An 18155-nucleotide genomic window follows, 5' to 3' on the forward strand; every position below is an offset into this window, starting at 1 on the left:
CATCACCGAGCCAGTGGCTACGAACGGTCCAAGGGTTCTGCAGTCTTCATAGACTGTTTCTATTTGTCTAAGATAGAAAGAAGAAAAGACGGAGCTGCTCCTCCAGTACGTTGCGTCAAAATGGCTTTTAGGGACTGATTCTTTCTAAATGCCATTGACGTCGAGACTGCTCGAACTTCATGGGCTTTTACCTTTAGAGCCTTGTATAAAGTTTCATTGCACTCAATGTGTGCTTCCTGAATCACACTTCTAATAAAGAAGGCCAAAGTGTTCTTTGACATAGGCCTGTTGGGGTCTTTAATGGAACACCATAAGTTGTCAAAAGTCCCCCTAATGTCCTTGCATCTCTGCAGGTAAACCTGTAATGCTCTCACTGGACAAAGACTCCTTTCATGTTCCTGACCTGCAAAGTCTCCAAGGCTGGGAATCGTAAAAGATCTAGGCCAAGGATTGGTTGGAGTCTCATTCTTGGCTAGGAAACCTAAAGTGGTCAAACAAACCGCTTTGGATCTGCTAATTCCCACCCTTCTGTTCATAGCTTGAATCTCGCTTACTCTCCTTGCAGTAGCGAGAGCGACTAGAAAAAGTGTCTTCCTGGTTAAGTCCCTGAAAGAGCTTTCCTGGATTGGTTCAAACTTGCCAGACATCAAAAACCTTAATACTACATCCAGATTCCATCCTGGTAGCTGTTCACTCTTTTGTTTCGTAGTATCAAAAGATCTAATTAGGTCGTGAAGATCCTGATCTCTAGACAAGTCCAGTCCTCTATGTCTAAAGACTGACGCCAGCATGCTCCTATATCCCTTAATCGTAGTCGTGGCTAGACCTACTTTAAGTTTTAAGTGAAGAAGGAAGTCTGCGATCTGGCTCACAGACGTGTTGGATGAGGACACCTTCTCCTTACACCAGTTTCTAAATACCTCCCACTTCGACTGGTAGACGTTGATGGTCGAAGCCCTCCTCGATCTGGCGATAGCTTTAGCTGCCTCTTGCGAAAAGCCTCTAGCTCTAAGGAGTTTTTCGACAGTCGAAAGGCAGTTAGCTGTAGAGCGAGGGTATTCTTATGATACCATTTGAAGTGGGATTGTATGAGCAGATCTGGAAGCCACGGAAGGGTTCTTGGAACTTCCACTAGCCGCTGCAACATCTCTGCGAACCAGTCTCGCGTCGGCCAGTACGGGGCTATCAGGGTCATTCTGGCTCCTTCGGAATGCGCGAACTTCTTTAATACTTTGTGTAGCAGTCTGAAAGGAGGGAAGGCGTACAGATCCAGCCCTTCCCACTTCATGAGGAACACGTCTACTGCTACTGCTTGTGGGTCTGGAACCGGGGAGCAGAACGTCTGCATCCTTCTTGTCTTGTTGGTCGCAAACAAGTCTATGGAAAGCTGACCCCATAACTTCCATAGCATTTTGCATACCTCCAACTTGAGAGTCCATTCTGTTGGCAGGACCTGGTTTTTCCGGCTCAAGAGGTCCGCTCTGACATTCAATTCTCCCTGTACAAATCTCGTTCGGAGGAAGATATTTCTGTCCTTTGCCCATAGCAAAAGATTCTTGGCTGTCTCGTTCAGAGAAAAGGAGTGGGTGCCTCCTTGTTTCTTGACATACGCTAGAGCAGTCACGTTGTCCATGCTTATTTCCACTACTTTGCCTGACACACACTCCTCGGATGCCTGAAGAGCTAGAAAAGCTGCCATCAGCTCTTTCTTGTTGATATGCCACGTTTTTTCGGTTTCGCTCCATCGCCCCGAAATCCCTCTGTTCCCCAGTGTTGCTCCCCAGCCTAGGTCGGATGCGTCTGAGAACAGTATTAGCTGTGGGCTCACTTGTTGAAGTGAGACTCCCTCTCCCAGCTTCGCTGGATCCAGCCACCACTTTAAATCTTTCTTGACCTCTGCTGAAATTGGGAAGGTGTCTGAAAGTCTTTGTTCCTTCCTTTTCCAATTCTTGTCGAGGTAAAATTGCAGAGGTCTGAGGTTCAGTCTTCCCAGGGAGACGAACTGTTCGATCGAGGAAATGGTCCCCAAAAGACTCATCCATTCCCTCGCCGAACATTGTTGTCTCCCCAGGAATTCCTGCACCCGATTCAGGCATCGGTCTTGTCTCTCCTGGGAGGGAGAAGCCCGAAAATCCTGAGAGTTCATCAGAACTCCCAAATAAATGATCGAACGAGAAGGCTCCAAGTGAGACTTTTCCATGTTCACCACTAACCCTAGTTCCTGTACTAGGTTCAAGGTTATTTCCATGTCCTCCAGACACTGTTTCTTGGAGCTGGCTCTGAGAAGCCAATCGTCTACATAAAGTGAAATGTGGATCCCCCCTTCGTGCAGCCATTTCGCTACATTCGCCATAATAGCTGTGAATATTTGTGGTGCCGTGCTGAGCCCGAAGCACAGCCCTGAACTGGAATACTTTTCCTTTGAATAAGAACCTGAGGTACTTCCGAGAGCTCAGGTGGATGGGGACATGAAAATAAGCGTCCTGTAGGTCTAATGAGACCATCCAATCTCCCAGTCTTAAAGCCGATAGCACTGATTGCGTTGTCTCCATCGTGAATTTCGTCTTCACGACGAAGGCGTTTAGGGCACTGACGTCCAGAACGGGTCTCCATCCTCCCGAGCTCTTGGGTACCAAGAACAGTCGATTGTAGAACCCCGGATTCTCTTGGGGTGAAACAGGTTCTATCGCCTTTTTTAAGAGCATTAGCTCTACTTGTTCTTTCAACGCAAATCTCTTGTTGCTGTCCTTGTAATTCGCTGTTAAGTCGAGGGGATCTAAAACTATGGGAGGTTTGGTGTAAAACGGGGTCTTGTAGCCCTCCCTGAGTATTTGAAGGGTCCAGTTGTCTGCCCCTCTGTCTCTCCAGGCTTCCCAAAACAAAGAAAGCCTGGCTCCTATTTGTGTCTGGAGGACTGTCTGTTCATGGCCTCCTTTTGGAAGGGGGCTTGCCACCTTTTCTGGAGGGCTTTCTAGTAGTTCTCGACGTACCTCGAGACTGTTTTCCTTGAAAAAACTGTTGCGGCTGCTTCTCCTCTCTCGCTCTCTTCACCGCAAATGAGGAGGGCAAAACCCCACTGGCTGCCTTCGAGATTAGGTCCTGTGTGGTCTTCTGTGTCAGTGAAGTGGCAATATCTCTTATAATTTCTTGAGGGAAAAGAAATTTAGCAAAGGGGGCAAACAAAAGCTCTGCTCTTTGTACTTGTGTGACCCCTTTAGCTGTAAAGGAGCAGAGGAGGGACCTTTTCTTCACGATCCCTGCCGTGAAAATCGCTGCCACTTCATTCGTTCCATCCCGTAACGCCTTGTCCATACAAGACATCACGCTCAAAAGATTTGGTATGTCTGGTGAGTCCTTTTCTTCCACTTTCTTGGAGAGAGCACTCAGAGACCAGTCGAGAAAGTTCAGGACCTCAAAAACTCTAAACACGCCCTTCAGCAATTGATCGAACTCTTGCATCGACCACATAACCTTCGCTGCTGTTAAGGCATGCCTACGATTGGCATCAACGATACTGGAGAAATCTGCCTGAGAGGAGGCAGGTACTTCCAGGCCCAGGACCTCCCCAGTCTCATACCAAACACTAGATTTTGAGGCCAATCTTGCAGGAGGAAAAACGAAAACAGTTTTGCCTCGCTCCTTTTTGTCTCTCATCCAGTCGTTCGTCCTCGCGAGAGCTTTCTTGGCTGAAATGGAAAGGACCATCTTCGTAAAAGCAGTCTTATTCTGCGTCCTTCCACAAAGGAACTGAGACAGGGGAGAATGAGGTGCTGCGGGCTTGAAGTCTGTTTCAAAAAGCTCTTGAAACAGAAGCATAAGAGTCTTATAGTCAGAAGGAGGAACTTGCTCTTTCGTCTCTTCTTCAGAAACTACTTCCAACATCTCCGAAGGTTTCTCTCTGTCCAGTTCCACATCGGATGATGTAGTCAAAGCCAAAGCAGGAGTGTCATTGGTCTCGATGCGCTCCTTGGCACTATGATCCACCGGGACGTCATGCTTACTATCGTCGGCGTCACGTACATCCCTCTCATGCGCGCTGGCGTCAAGTTCTTTGCTCTTACGCGCGCTGGCGTCACGCTCGAAAGCGTCACGTCTGAGTGTATCGCAAGCGTCATGCTTGTCCGTACTCTTCTTGGTGCTGACGCTTCGCGAAGTCTTCATAAATCCCGGGGTGTCAAACTGACGCTTCGGTTCTTGCAGCTTTTCCATTAGGGCTGACAGCTGCTGTTGCATGCCTTGCAGCATATCCTTGGTTTCATTGCCCCTCGAGGGCGAAGGTAACTCGTCAGATTCGCCCGCATGAACTGCAGCCGGAGGAGCCGATCTATCTAAGGCTTCCTGAGGACACTCGGTAGGAAGCTTCCTTGGTAATTCCTCCCAAGCCGAAAGCGGAAGAGGAGCGTGCATCGAAAGAGCTGCCTTGCTCTGTTTAGCTGGAGAGGCTTCCGATGACAAAAACCTCTCCGGAGAACTCCAGTGACTGCAGCCTGGCAGTTGCTCATCTGACGAGACTTCACTATCACAAGGTAACTTCCTCTTGAGAGGACGAGAGGATGTAGAGTGTTGCCATCCTCGACGTGGGGAGACGTCATTGGATGACGAGCCAAAATCACTCAACACGCCTTTTCTACGGCTGTCTGAAGCAACCTGGGAAGCGTCCACAGGTTTGCTCGAGGGCACGCCCGACTGGATACTAGAGCCTCTCACCTCCCTACGACTTTCGACTTTACGTCTCCCATGGGTCCGGGAGCTTGTAAGAGGTCTGGGTCTAGGAGCGCGACAGGACCGATCGAACGCACCCTCCACTACACTGGCACTAACACTTAACTTATCACTTACACTGACTTTAGTACCTGCACTCAGAGCACTTACAACAGTCCAGGTACGATTGCCCTGCTCAGTAAGAGAGGCAATCTGCTGTCCCATTTTTCAAGAACCGCTTGAATACTTGCAAAGGTTGAGTCCTTAGCCCCCGACTCGGAGACAGGTTCGGGAGCTGATACCTCTACTAAATGACATTCAGAAGGAGCAGGGGAAGGAACTATGGGGTTATCTACCACTTCCTGACTAGCTGATGAACGGGAAAGGGAACTCTTAGTTCTTCTAATCCTATCTCTCTCGAGTTTACGGACATACCTGTTCAACTCCTTCCACTCTTTATCATCCAAAATCAAGCACTCATCACACCTATTCTCAAAAGTGCAAATTCTGCCCCTACAATTCACACAAAGTGTGTGGGGATCAAGAGAAGCTTTGGGAATTCTAACCCTACACCCCCCCTTACTGCAGACTCGATAAACAACTCCCGAGTCCGACATTGTTAATTGAGTAATCCAAAAACAAATCCAAAATCAAACTAAGTCAACAACAGCGAAAGCCAACAAAATACTTCACCAAACGATGAAATACTCTAGTGAGTACAAAAGACTTATCGAGGAGCCAACAACGACAATGTTGTCAGCTCGGGCGACAGAGAAAATCTAAGGTTTCCAGGTAACTATCTAGAGGGCGTACAGGTAACGATCACCTGACCGACGGTCAGCGATTGCCGCGAGTTTCGAAAAGTCTGTCGTGACGTCATGACGTCAAAGAATATAGCTATGTTTATAACTGCCAGGTCAGTTACATATTTAAAACTGAATAATATTGTGACTGAACAATTGGAATTCCTCTAGATAAAGAAGTTAACATTATATCGACCATTCTTTAAGGGGTCCTTTTTATCGTGATCATTGCTGAGTGTTGCCAATCTATCATTCCAGCATCCCAGTTCTTATTATGTCACAACATTTACAATGTGTAGAGTTATATTTGAGTTATCCTACTTTTGTCAATACTATATTACGGGGTACCACAACATGGAACAATTTCATGTTACCCCTACATCAGTTAACATTCGAGCCAATGCACCTTGAAGAGTTACATGATCTAAATTTACAAGAAATATGTATTTAGCCCGTATGCAGTTTGCTGTTGACAGCACATCTCAAGTGGTTCTCATAATCCCCTGGGTTAAGTCCTATGAGAGTTTAACAACCTGATTTACTATGCCTAAACTATTTCATAAAAATGTATATTTTGAGTGCAATTCTTATGGAACCCCCTTCACTAAATCCAAATGCATCACATTAATGAGGATGAGGATAACAAAGGTAGACTAGCAGTCAGTATCAAAAGATCATGTCAAAAATATATATTGGACTAAATACTGAGGGAAGATTTGGTATGCTGACATTTAACAATTTTATACAGTATTCTTAGTATATGTTACAAATAAGCCACAGGTGAAATATATTTAACAGCATACAGTGCACACATACAGGATGGAAAATATCGTACATACCAGAATCTGGAAGAAATCATGGTTTAGAGCCTGCTGAACTGTAATGCGCTTAGCTGGGTCTACCACTAACAACTTTGATATGAGGTCTTTTGGAGTATCTGTAAATAATCAAATTTCAACAATATTGACATAGGCAATATATAATTAAAAATAAGGAATTGTTCCTTTTCAAATAACTCCAAGCTATGATTTTTCATGGCGACCTAAACATAAACTATGTATTTGTTGTTAACTACCATCACTAGCAAGAAAGTAAAATGATCAATGTATTCAATTTTTACTCTTAACATTAAGTGTACAGGAGCTATGAAACCTACCAAAGCATGGACTAAAATTTCATTTCACTATATCATCAGTCTGAAGGTTATTAAGAATAAAAATATTAGCATGTATGTGGACTAGTCCATTCACTTCTGGGAAGTGCTAGATAAAGTCAGATCACATACCTAAACTAATGACAAAGAATGATACATATTAAATTCTGTTTGCTTATTTGAGTTTAGTGTTGCTTTAACTAGATTATAATTATACATAAGGCTCTTACACAAAAACTTATAAAATTAAGTGATAAAAGGTATATTTTTGACCTAAATCATAGTTTCTCAAAAGACTGACTCCAATGAGTTGTTGATAGTGTACTTATTAGGTCTAGGCCTTCCTTGCCTTGCATGCAATGCCACATGATAATAGTTTGGGACCTTAATAATTTTTCACCTTTACTAATAATGATTGTAAACACAAATGAAACTATTCTCATTGTAGTAATTCACTTCCCCAACTAAACATGAAATAGTTGGTAGCCATAACAAATATAAGCAGGATTAGGTAGTTACTAGTGTAGTCAACAGAGCATTTATTGGTAAGCCAAAGCTAAAATATGTGCTGAAAATACTTAAAAAAAAACCACAGCAATGGTCCTGAGAGATTTTCAAATATATTGCAATGGTTCAACATATGCTCACAGGATATTCTACCAATATGTATTATGTATTGCACAAATATAAAAATTCAAAGGCATAACCGATTTCTATAGCATTCAGCATGGTTACATATAATATAAATGTCCTACCTGTGATATCATCCCATTCAGGAGACTGAAAACTATATTTTCCCTCCATGATATTTCTTATCATGATCATTTGTTTCCTATGCCAAAAAGGGGGGCATCCAACTAACCTGAAAAATAAATAATATGTAAACTTACCATCGATAATAACCATTCATAATTCAAATATTTTGTGTCAAGAAATATATGTACAAGTTTTGGAAATGCTCCTATATATTTGATTATTACGGCAGTCAATCACACAGAATACCCCAGGGTTTACTGACTTACCCAAAGAATTTAGTGTAGTAAGCAGCAATCTTTTGTTTACTGTGTAACTTGAGTGGTACGTACTAATGACTCTAAACTGATTAGCTTTTTGTAGTTGATTTATCATTTGTTTCAGTTTCCAACTCTGCTGTACAACTACTTTAAAATTACCTTCCTTAAGTTTTGCCTGTCATTTTAAAAGCAAGTCATAGGCAAGCACTATGAGTCAAGAAATGCAACTTTGCAGATTCTTTAAACTAATGTATAATAAGAATAAACATTAAACTATGATTATTCAAATGAGCATAAACAACATTTTCAAGATGACGAGTGATGCCGGAACCAAAATTTGTTAATGAAAATGTTCCTTTACATGCAGCCCCTTTAAAGCTGTGTGTGTCATTCTTGACTGAATATTTGATGTTTAGTCTGTCATTTTCCTCCGACTGTACAAAAAAAGTTATTACATATACTGAAAAAGTACTTCAAGGTTTACTGAGGCCTGTGGGACCATAAGGGTAACTCCTTTGAGAATAAGCAGTAGCTAGCAATAACTTATAACCAAAAATTATATACTTTAGAATAGCCTATATATATCATATTTATGTTAGTATATATATATATATATATAAATTATATGATGTATCTATATATATACTCATATATATATATACTATTATATATATATAGTATATACATATATATAATATATATATATATATATATCTATATATTATATATATATATGGTATATATATATATATCTATATATATATATATATTATATATATATATATACTATATATGTATATATAATATATTTCTATCCTATAATATATATATATAGATATCTACTATATATATCTATATCTATAGATATATATAGATATATATATATATATATATATATATATATATATATATATATATATATATATATCAGATTATATATATTTATATATATATATATATATATATATATTATATATATATATATATCATATATATCTATAGATATAGATATTATAAATATATATATATATATATATATATATATATATTATATATATATATATACATATATACATATATACAATATATATATTATATATATATATATATATATATATATATATATATATACATACATATATATAATATATATACGTATATAAATTTTTATAAGTTATTGCTAGCTACTGCTTATTCTCAAAGGAGTTACCCTTATGGCTCCCACAGGCCCTCAGTAAACCTTGAAAGTACTTTTCAGTATATGTAATAACTTTTTTGTACAGTCGGAGGAAAATGACAGACCAAACATCAAATATTCAGTCAAGAATGACACACACAGCTTTAAAGGGGCTGCATGTAAAGGAACATTTTTCATTAACCCTCTTACGCCGGAGCCCTAAAAATCAAAACGTCTCCCGTATGCCGGGCCTGGTTTGGAGTGAGCGCGGAAGTGGAAAAAATAATTTTTCAAAAAATTACAGCGCGCGTACTTTTGAAGATTAAGAGTTCATTTTTGGCTCCTTTTTTTGTCATTGCCTGAAGTTTAGAATGCAACCATCAGAAATGAAAAATAATATCATTATCATATGTAAATAATGCGATATATGGTAGCGAAAAAAAAAAAAAAAAAAAAATTCATACATAATTGTATTCAAATCACGCTGTGCAGAAAACGGTCAAAGCTAACCAGTTACTTTTTTTTGCGTTGTATTGTACACTAAATTTCAATTATTTTGATATATAATACATTGTAAAACAATAAAAGCAACACCGGAAAAATATTATCACAAAATGATGTACGAATTCGTAACGAGCGGACGTAAAAAAATGTTATTTTCAAAATTCACCGTAATTCTAAATAATGTTCTAGAGACTTCCAATTTGTTTCAAAATTAAGACAAATGATTGAATATTACGATACTGTAAGAGTTTTAGATTAGAATTGCAGATTTCGATCATTTCGGACGAGTTAAATTTGACCGAATGTCGAAATTGTAATATATATATTTTTTTATATGGACATATTTCGAAGATGGAAAAGCTACAACCTTCAATTATTTTTTATTGTATTCTTCATGAATTTGCACACATTTTGATATATGAAACTCTATAAAAAGGCTAATATGAAAAGGAGCAAATATTAGGATAATGCCATGTACGTATTTCGGAGACTTGCGGCCGCGAATCGGCGCGCGGAGTGAAGGAAATATATTTTTCAAAAATTCACCATAAATCACAATATGTTTTAGAGACTTCAAATTTGTTTCAAAATGAAGAAAAATGACAGAATATTACTAGGCCGTAAGAGTTTTAGCTTACAATTGCGTTTTTCAACTATTTCGGTAGAGTCAAATTTGACCGAACCTGGTTTTTTTTCTATTATCGTGATTTATATGCAAATATTTCGAAAAAAGAGAAAAGCTACAACCTTCAATCATTTTTAGTTGTATTCTACATGAAATTACGCACATTTTCATATATAAAAACTTTATGTAACAGCTAATTTTAAATGGTGCAAACATTTCGACAATCGCACAAAAAAATTCTCTTGATTTTTCGGAAGTTACCCCCCTTCCGCGCGAACGTAATGTTTTTTTTTTTTCATAAATTCACCATAAATCGAAATATTGTGCTAGAGACTTCCAAGTCGTTGCAAAATGAAGGTAAATGATTGAATATTACTAGAATATAAGATTTTTAGCTTAAAATTGCGTTTTTTCGACCATTCGGTAGAGTCAAAGTTGATCGAAAGTTGAAATTTTTGCACTTAACGTTTATTTATATGAAAGTATTTCAAAACTGATAAAAGCTACAACCATGGGTTGTTTTTTTGTTGTATTGTGCATGAAATTGCGCACATTTCCATATATAAAACTTATGTAACGGCAAATTTAAAAGGGTTGCAAACATGGAGGACAATCGCACGAAAAAATTTTTATCGGAAGAGTTATCGCACGAACGTAAGGAAAAAGTTTTTTTCATAAATTCACCAAATTAATAAATCGAAATATTATTGGCTAGAGACATCCAATTTGTTGAAAAATGAAGGCAAATGATTGAATATTACTATAATGTAAGAGTTTTTTAGCTTACAATTGCGTTTCTCGACCATTTCTGTAGAGTCAAAGTTGACCGAAGGTTGAAATTTTTGCACTTATCGTTATTTATATGAAAATATTTCAAAACTGATAAAGGCTACAATCATGAGTATTTTTAGTTGTATTGTGCATGAAATTTGCGCACATTTTAATATATAATACGTTCATGTAAAGGATATTTTAAAATGGTGCAATAATTATGTCAAAGTGACGAAATAATTTCCGAGATGTGTCACTGATACTTTTTAGTGCGATAAGAAAGAAAATTCGCGCTTGCGCGCCTGCGTAGCGATTGTAAACAAAACAACCGCCTTGATCCGTGAACTCCCAGCAGTCCCCCAAGGCGCGTGATACAAAAGTTTTACGGCTGGTAGGCCTATAATAAGTATTTTTCCGCGAATTTTTAAAAAAAACTTTTTTTTGAGCCGACGTATGATACGTCCAATCGGCATACGGGAGACATTTTTGACTCGACGTTTAATACGTCCAATCGGCGTAAGAGGGTTAACAAATTTTGGTTCCAGCATCACTCGTCATCTTGAAAATGTTGTTTATGCTCATTTGAATAATCATAGTGTGTGTGTTTATATATATATATATATATATATATATATATATATATATATATATATATATATATATATATATATATATATATATATAGATATATATATATATATATATATATATATATATATATATATATATATATATATATATATATATATATATATATATATATATATATATATATATATATAGATATATATATATAGATATATATATATATATATATATATATATTATATATATATATATATATATATATATATATATATATATATATATATATATAGTATATATATATATATATATATAAACATATATATACCAGTTTTAGGCGCTTGTCTAGCACCATAAAATTGGCAATTTATGGCACCATAATGGGTTAAGTTTCAGTTATCAGCGCCATAAGATGCCGATAATAAAGTTATGGTGCCATAACATAGCGAACAGAGGGATCATTAACCAAAAACTAGTTTCAGTTTCACTTAATGGCAGAAATAAAGAATTATAATGAATTTACAGTGTTTACATGGTCCACCTTCACGCTGATGTGTCCTACTGGCTGTCACCCACCTTTATCTTTTTATACAGGTACATACGTACATGTGTGTGTGTGGTGTGTGTGTGTGTGTGTGTGTATATATATATATATATATATATATATATATATATATATATATATATATATAAAACACTGAGTGTAAGTATAGTATCTTTATAGATATTTTACCAAAGAACCATTACTATTAAGCAAGCAAGAAATATTGCAATGGTAACAAATTACAAAAACTTACAGTGTATACATGATTACACCACAGGCCCATCTGAAAAGAAAAATATGATATACAAAGTTTGTCAAGAATAATAAATACTATTTTTGTTACCAATCATATGCCAAGTGTAACTCTAAAATCAGCACAAGGAAAAGTTCATATAACAGGAACTTGTACGCACAAAACATTTCAAAAAGAACACTGCATTAAAATGATGAACAGTCAAATGCAGGATAAAACAATTTTGGTTTAAAATATTATTTAGTTATTTTCTTTCTCATATACTTAAAACTAAAATCTAATTTACAACCACATGGGTGGGAAAATCCAACTCCAATCTGTCATAGATAAGACTGTTAACAGACAAACACACACCTTTACCTTTTAATCATCAACTGATAACTTGCTTAAAGCCAATGTTTCTGAATGTAAGATTGCACAAGATATTTTTTCTATTGGTGAATATAATGGGAAAGAGAAACAGAACAGACAAATGATTTGCTATAACAATCCATAGCTGATTATTAGAGGCCCATAATATGTCATGTTCCTGCAACAACCAAAGCTAATGGAGGAGCACTATCAAAATAGGGTTGGATTTGTTTTTCAGCATTATTCAGGGGATGGGGAATTTTGAAAGTGTGTAATATTTTGCAATGAGAAGACCCTCTCTTCCAATAAGCATAACACTTTTCATTGCTAGTGTTCTACAAATACAAAGCAACTTTATTATATTTACTATAAAAAGATGAACAGGTAATTTCATAAAGTAAAAAGTCAAAGCATAACAGACAGAAACAGAAAATGAAATACCTAATTCCAGCAGTCAAGTCAGGCAAGCATGTGAAAATTAGATTCTGCATCCCAGGTGCTTTGAAACTTTTAAAGCATGTCAATTATTGCTGTGATGTAATTACAGTAACTTATAGTAGAGCAGATCATTAGTTTAATCATTTAAATATGAACATATCATACTTGTAAACTTCAAGTACTTGCTTTATTGGTATTAACTAAAGTAACTTACAGTATATCTATATCAATTTATAATTCTATCAAATAAAATAATATTTCATATCTTGATAAAATAATATTTCATATCTTGAAATCAGTTTTACAAATGCTGAAAGACTACTTGCAGATTGGATAATGTACATAACATACTAGGTAATCACTGAACTATAAAACTGTCAGTAAAGAAGGATTGTGAAAATATTGTTTAAGACTTTTGTATGCACTTAATGTAGTTTACCCATAAAAAATTTATATTTGTGAATAATCCTCCATGAATGTACCATACAAAGCTTTCTAATGGCTAATACTGTGTTGATGTCCTTTCTAAATTCTGAAAACATCCAACAGCAGCTAAATATCTTCTGCCCTTTGAGGATGTATGGCTGATAGCAGTCCAGGGAAACTAATTAAAATCAATGAACAGTTAAACAGCCCCAAGTATGTAACATACCAGAGAATTTTGGTTTTATCAGTGGGGGCAATATGCTCAAAGCAGCAAAGTAAATTTGTGGCAATGGACAATCCTCCCATCCATAATGTTGTATGTGTTGAGATGGTTTAAAGCGTATCCAGGTAACAAAAGAGAGAGAGAGAGAGAGAGAGAGAGAGAGAGAGAGAGAGAGAGAGAGAGAGAGAGAGAGAGAGAGAGAGAGAGAGAGAGAGAGAGAGAGAGAGAATTTGTAAACATTTATTTTCTTGAAAAAGAAACCCACAAAATCACTTTGTAACTTGTTTACTTCTAAGTATTTACATTTAATTTTACTCCACATGTAAATACTTAGAAGTAAACAAGTTACAAAGTGATTTTGTGGGTTTCTTTTTTAATCTTCAGAAGAAAACTGAAAGATGTTTTTGTTTGATTTATTTTCTTCTAATAAAACTAAACTTAATTTTTATTCCAATGTTTGATTTCATTAAAATATTGAACTTAAAGCTGTCCAACTCATTTACAAAGCAATAACCTTGATTAATACATCTTTTCTAAAATGCTATATTACTAAAAGTTGGCAATTATTTGATTGATTAATACTAATGACTTCCAATATGTCAAAAAATCTCAAGAAAAATTTGGTAATGCTGTACATTAGTTAATTAAATCTGGAAGCGTATTGTTTTAACTGTCAAGATGGAAAGAATTGCATAGAAATATATAAGAAAAATTTGAATATCCTGAACACCAGTTTTTAGCACTTACCTCTTGCTATATGCACTCAAGTGCCTATCTGAAAGAGTCTGAAAAGGTTATCAAAACTTTTTTCCATGATGGTGCACTGGAATAAATGCACAAACTACTTAAATAAACACAACATTGTTAATTAGTATTATTAAAAAAAGGCTTTTGGAAGAAATGCCATTACTAACACTCATGCATGATGAAAATACACTTTGAATAGCAACAATCTCCTCAATGAAATGTCAAATGTAATCAGTAATGTGCCTGCTTACTTCAAATTAGGATAAACAAAAAATTTAATCCATTTATGCACAATAAAACCATCTCCTTACTAAACTATCTACTTCTGTCCAAAGAGATGTACAAATGTACTTACAAATATATATGGGTTCATTTTCCCAGAAGGAAATAGATAATACATATGAGTCAAGTCCCCAAATTTATATAGTGACATGTGCACACTATACGTATTTATACAGGGAGTCCCAGGTTATTGTCAGCCTTGGTTATCAGTGATCTGGTTTCATGGGGCTTGTCTAGTGAGGAAAATCGTGATTTTTGACCCTGATACATACCTAACAAAGGAGGCGATCTTCAGTAACTGGCGCCCATAAACAACGAAAATGGCCGCTTTTTGTTTAGCAGCAATTTTTCAATATCGTCACTCCGTTAGAACAGAACCCAGCCAATAACTAGGGCTACCTGTATGTATGTATATACTATAATATAAACATATATATATATATATATATATATATATATATATATATATATATATATATATGTATGTAGATATATATATATATATATATATATATATATATATATATATATGTATGTAGATATATATATATATATATATGATATATATATATATAATATATATATATATATATATATATATATATATATATATATATATATATATATTTATAAAACATATATATATATATATATATATATATATATATATATATTTTATAAAACATATATATATATATATATATATATATATATATATATATATATATATATATATACACAGTGGGGTCCCGTATTCACATTCTCTGGATTCATGCATTTCTCTCTGGACCATATCTACCCATTATTTGCAGGGAATTCATCTATTTGCGGGGTTTTCTGACGATACATAATTACTAATTAGTGTATTTTGATGTTATTTTCAAGCCTAAATACATTTTGATGATACAAAAATGATTTACTAATTTTAAAATATTATTATTGATCAATACTGTATTAGTAAGTTTAATAAGATTAAATGATATCACATAATAAAGATGATAATTCTCTCTCTCTCTCTCTCTCTTACAGAGATGTATGTTTTTGGTTTGATAAATAAATGATTTACTAATTTTTAAACATTAATATTAATGTAAAGAGCAATCAATTCATTAAAGACAATACTACAGTGAATTAGTAAGATTTTAGTTTATAAATTTAAAAAATTATGTAAGTATGAAGGAAATCCCAGTCTTCACACATCTTTCTTTCAAACTCCAGGTCCAAGCTGAGGTCCAACAGCTGTTAAATATATCAAGTAATGTGACAGGAGGGGAAGGAGTGCTTGCTCTCTCTCTCTCTCTCTCTCTCTCTCTTCAATGAGATGAGTGATTTTTATGGTACACATATGTATAATGTGTTTATTAACACTTAAACGCCGAGCCGGTATTTCCGAAAGTGTACCCTGTATGCCAGCGGCATTCGGGAGTGAGCTCCGAAGCAGAAATTTTTTTTTTTTTTTATCACAGCACGCTTAGTTTTCAAGATTAAGAGTTCATTTTTGGCTCCTTTTTTTTGTCATTGCCTGAAGTTTAGTATGCAACCATCAGAAATGAAAAAATATCCTTATCATATATAAATATTGGAATATATGACAGCGCGAAAAAAATGTCATATATAATTGTAACAAATCGTGCTCTGAGTAAAACAGTTATTTTATCGTTGTATTTTACACTAAATTGCAATAATTTTCGTATATAACAAATTGTAAAACGATCAAAGCAACACAGTGGAAATTTTATCACAATATGATGCATGAATTCGTAACGTGCGGATGTAAAAAAAAGTAGTTTTCAAAAATTCACCATAAATCAAAATATTGTGCTAGAGACTTCCTGTTTGTTGCAAAATGAGGGTATTTGATTGAATATTACATGACTGAAAGTGTTGTAGCTTACAATTGCAGTTTTCGACCATTTCGGTCGAGTCAAATTTGACTGAAGGTTGAAATTTTGGCACTTAACGTGATTTATATGAAAATATTTCAAAACTGATAAAAGCTACAACCATGGGTTGTTTTTGATGTATTCTACATGAAATTGCACACATTTTCATATATAAAACTTCATGTATCGGCTAAAATAAAACGGTGCAAACATTACCACAATCAGACAAAAAAAAAAGTCTGATTTTTTCAGAAAAGTTACCGCCCAGATGTAAGGAAAAGTTTTTTTTTCATAAATTCACCATAAATCGAAATATTGTGCTAGAGACTTCCAATTTGTTGCAAAATAAAGGTAATGATTGAATATTACTAGAATGTAAGATTTTAGCTCACAATTGCGTTTTTTAGACCATTTCGGTCGAGTCAAATTGACCGAAGGTTGAAATCTTGGCACTCATTGTTATTTATATAAAAACATTCCAAAACTGATAAAAGCTACAACCATGGGTTATTTTTCTTGTATTCTACATGAAATTGCACACATTTTCGTATATAAAACTTTATGTCATGGCTAATATAAAACGGTGCAAACATTACGACAATCTGACAAAAGAATTACTGATTTTTCAGCAGAGTTACGGTGCGGATGTAAGGAAAGTTTTTTTTTTACAAAAATTCACCATAAATCGAAATATTGTGCTAGAGACTTCCAAGCTGTTGCAAAATGAAGGTAAATGATTGAATATTACTAGAATATAAGAGTTTTGCTTACAATTGCGCTTTTCGACCATTTCGGTGGAGTCAAAGTTGACCGAAGTTGAAATTTTGGCACATCGTTATTTATATGAAAATATTTCAAAACTGATAAAAGCTACAACTATGGGTTTTTTGGTTGTATTCTACATGAAATTGTGCACATTTTCATACATAAAACTTTATGTAACGGCTAATATAAAACGGTGCAAACATTACGATAATCGGACGAAAGAATTTGTGATTTTTCTGGCAGTTACCGCGCAGACGTAAGGGAAAAGTTTTTTCAAAAATTCACCATAAATCGAAATATTGTGCTAGAGACTTCCAAGCTGTTGCAAAATGAAGGTAAATGATTGAATATTACTAGAATGTAAGAGCTTTAGCATACAATTGTGTTTTCGACCATTTTGGTTGAGTCAAAATTGACCGAAGGTTGAAATTTTGGCACATCGTTATTTATATGAAAATATTTCAAAAGTGATAAAAGCTACAACTATGGGTTGTTTTTTGTTGTATTCTACATGAAATTGTGCACATTTTCATATATAAAACTTTATGTAATGGCTAATATAAAACTGTGCAAACATTACGACAATCGGATGAAAAAGTTTCTGATTTTTTCGGAAGAGTTACTGTGCGGATGTAAGGAAAAAGTTTTTTTTTCAAAAATTCACCATAAATCGAAATATTGTGCTAGAGACTTCCAATTTGTTGCAAAATAAAGGTATATGATTGAATATTACTAGAATGTAAGAGTTTTAGCTTACAATTGCGTTTTTCGACCATTTTTCTCGAGTCAAATTTGACCAAAGGTTGAAATTTTGCCAGTTATCGTTATTTATATGAAAATATTTCAAAACTGATAAAAGCTACAAACAGGGGTTGTTTTTTTGTTGTATTCTACATGAAATTGCTCACATT

The 18155-nt window shown here is 35.2% G+C and overlaps 1 protein-coding gene across 5 annotated transcripts in view; it reads right to left on the reverse strand.

The window, feature by feature from the left end:
- LOC135217257 (phosphorylase b kinase gamma catalytic chain, skeletal muscle/heart isoform-like) overlaps positions 1-18155 on the reverse strand; it is a 294050-nt gene that overhangs the window by 73440 nt on the left and 202455 nt on the right. For all 5 annotated transcript variants that reach the window (XM_064252989.1, XM_064252991.1, XM_064252987.1 and 2 more), the window contains 3 exons: positions 12130-12159; positions 7413-7519; positions 6344-6441 (listed from right to left, as the gene is read on the reverse strand). In XM_064252989.1, the coding sequence (XP_064109059.1) occupies positions 6344-6441; positions 7413-7519; positions 12130-12159 (235 nt within the window). The remainder of the gene's footprint in view (positions 1-6343; positions 6442-7412; positions 7520-12129; positions 12160-18155) is intronic.

Source organism: Macrobrachium nipponense, chromosome 7, assembly GCF_015104395.2.
Source record: "Macrobrachium nipponense isolate FS-2020 chromosome 7, ASM1510439v2, whole genome shotgun sequence".
Taxonomy (NCBI): Eukaryota; Metazoa; Arthropoda; class Malacostraca; order Decapoda; family Palaemonidae; genus Macrobrachium; species Macrobrachium nipponense.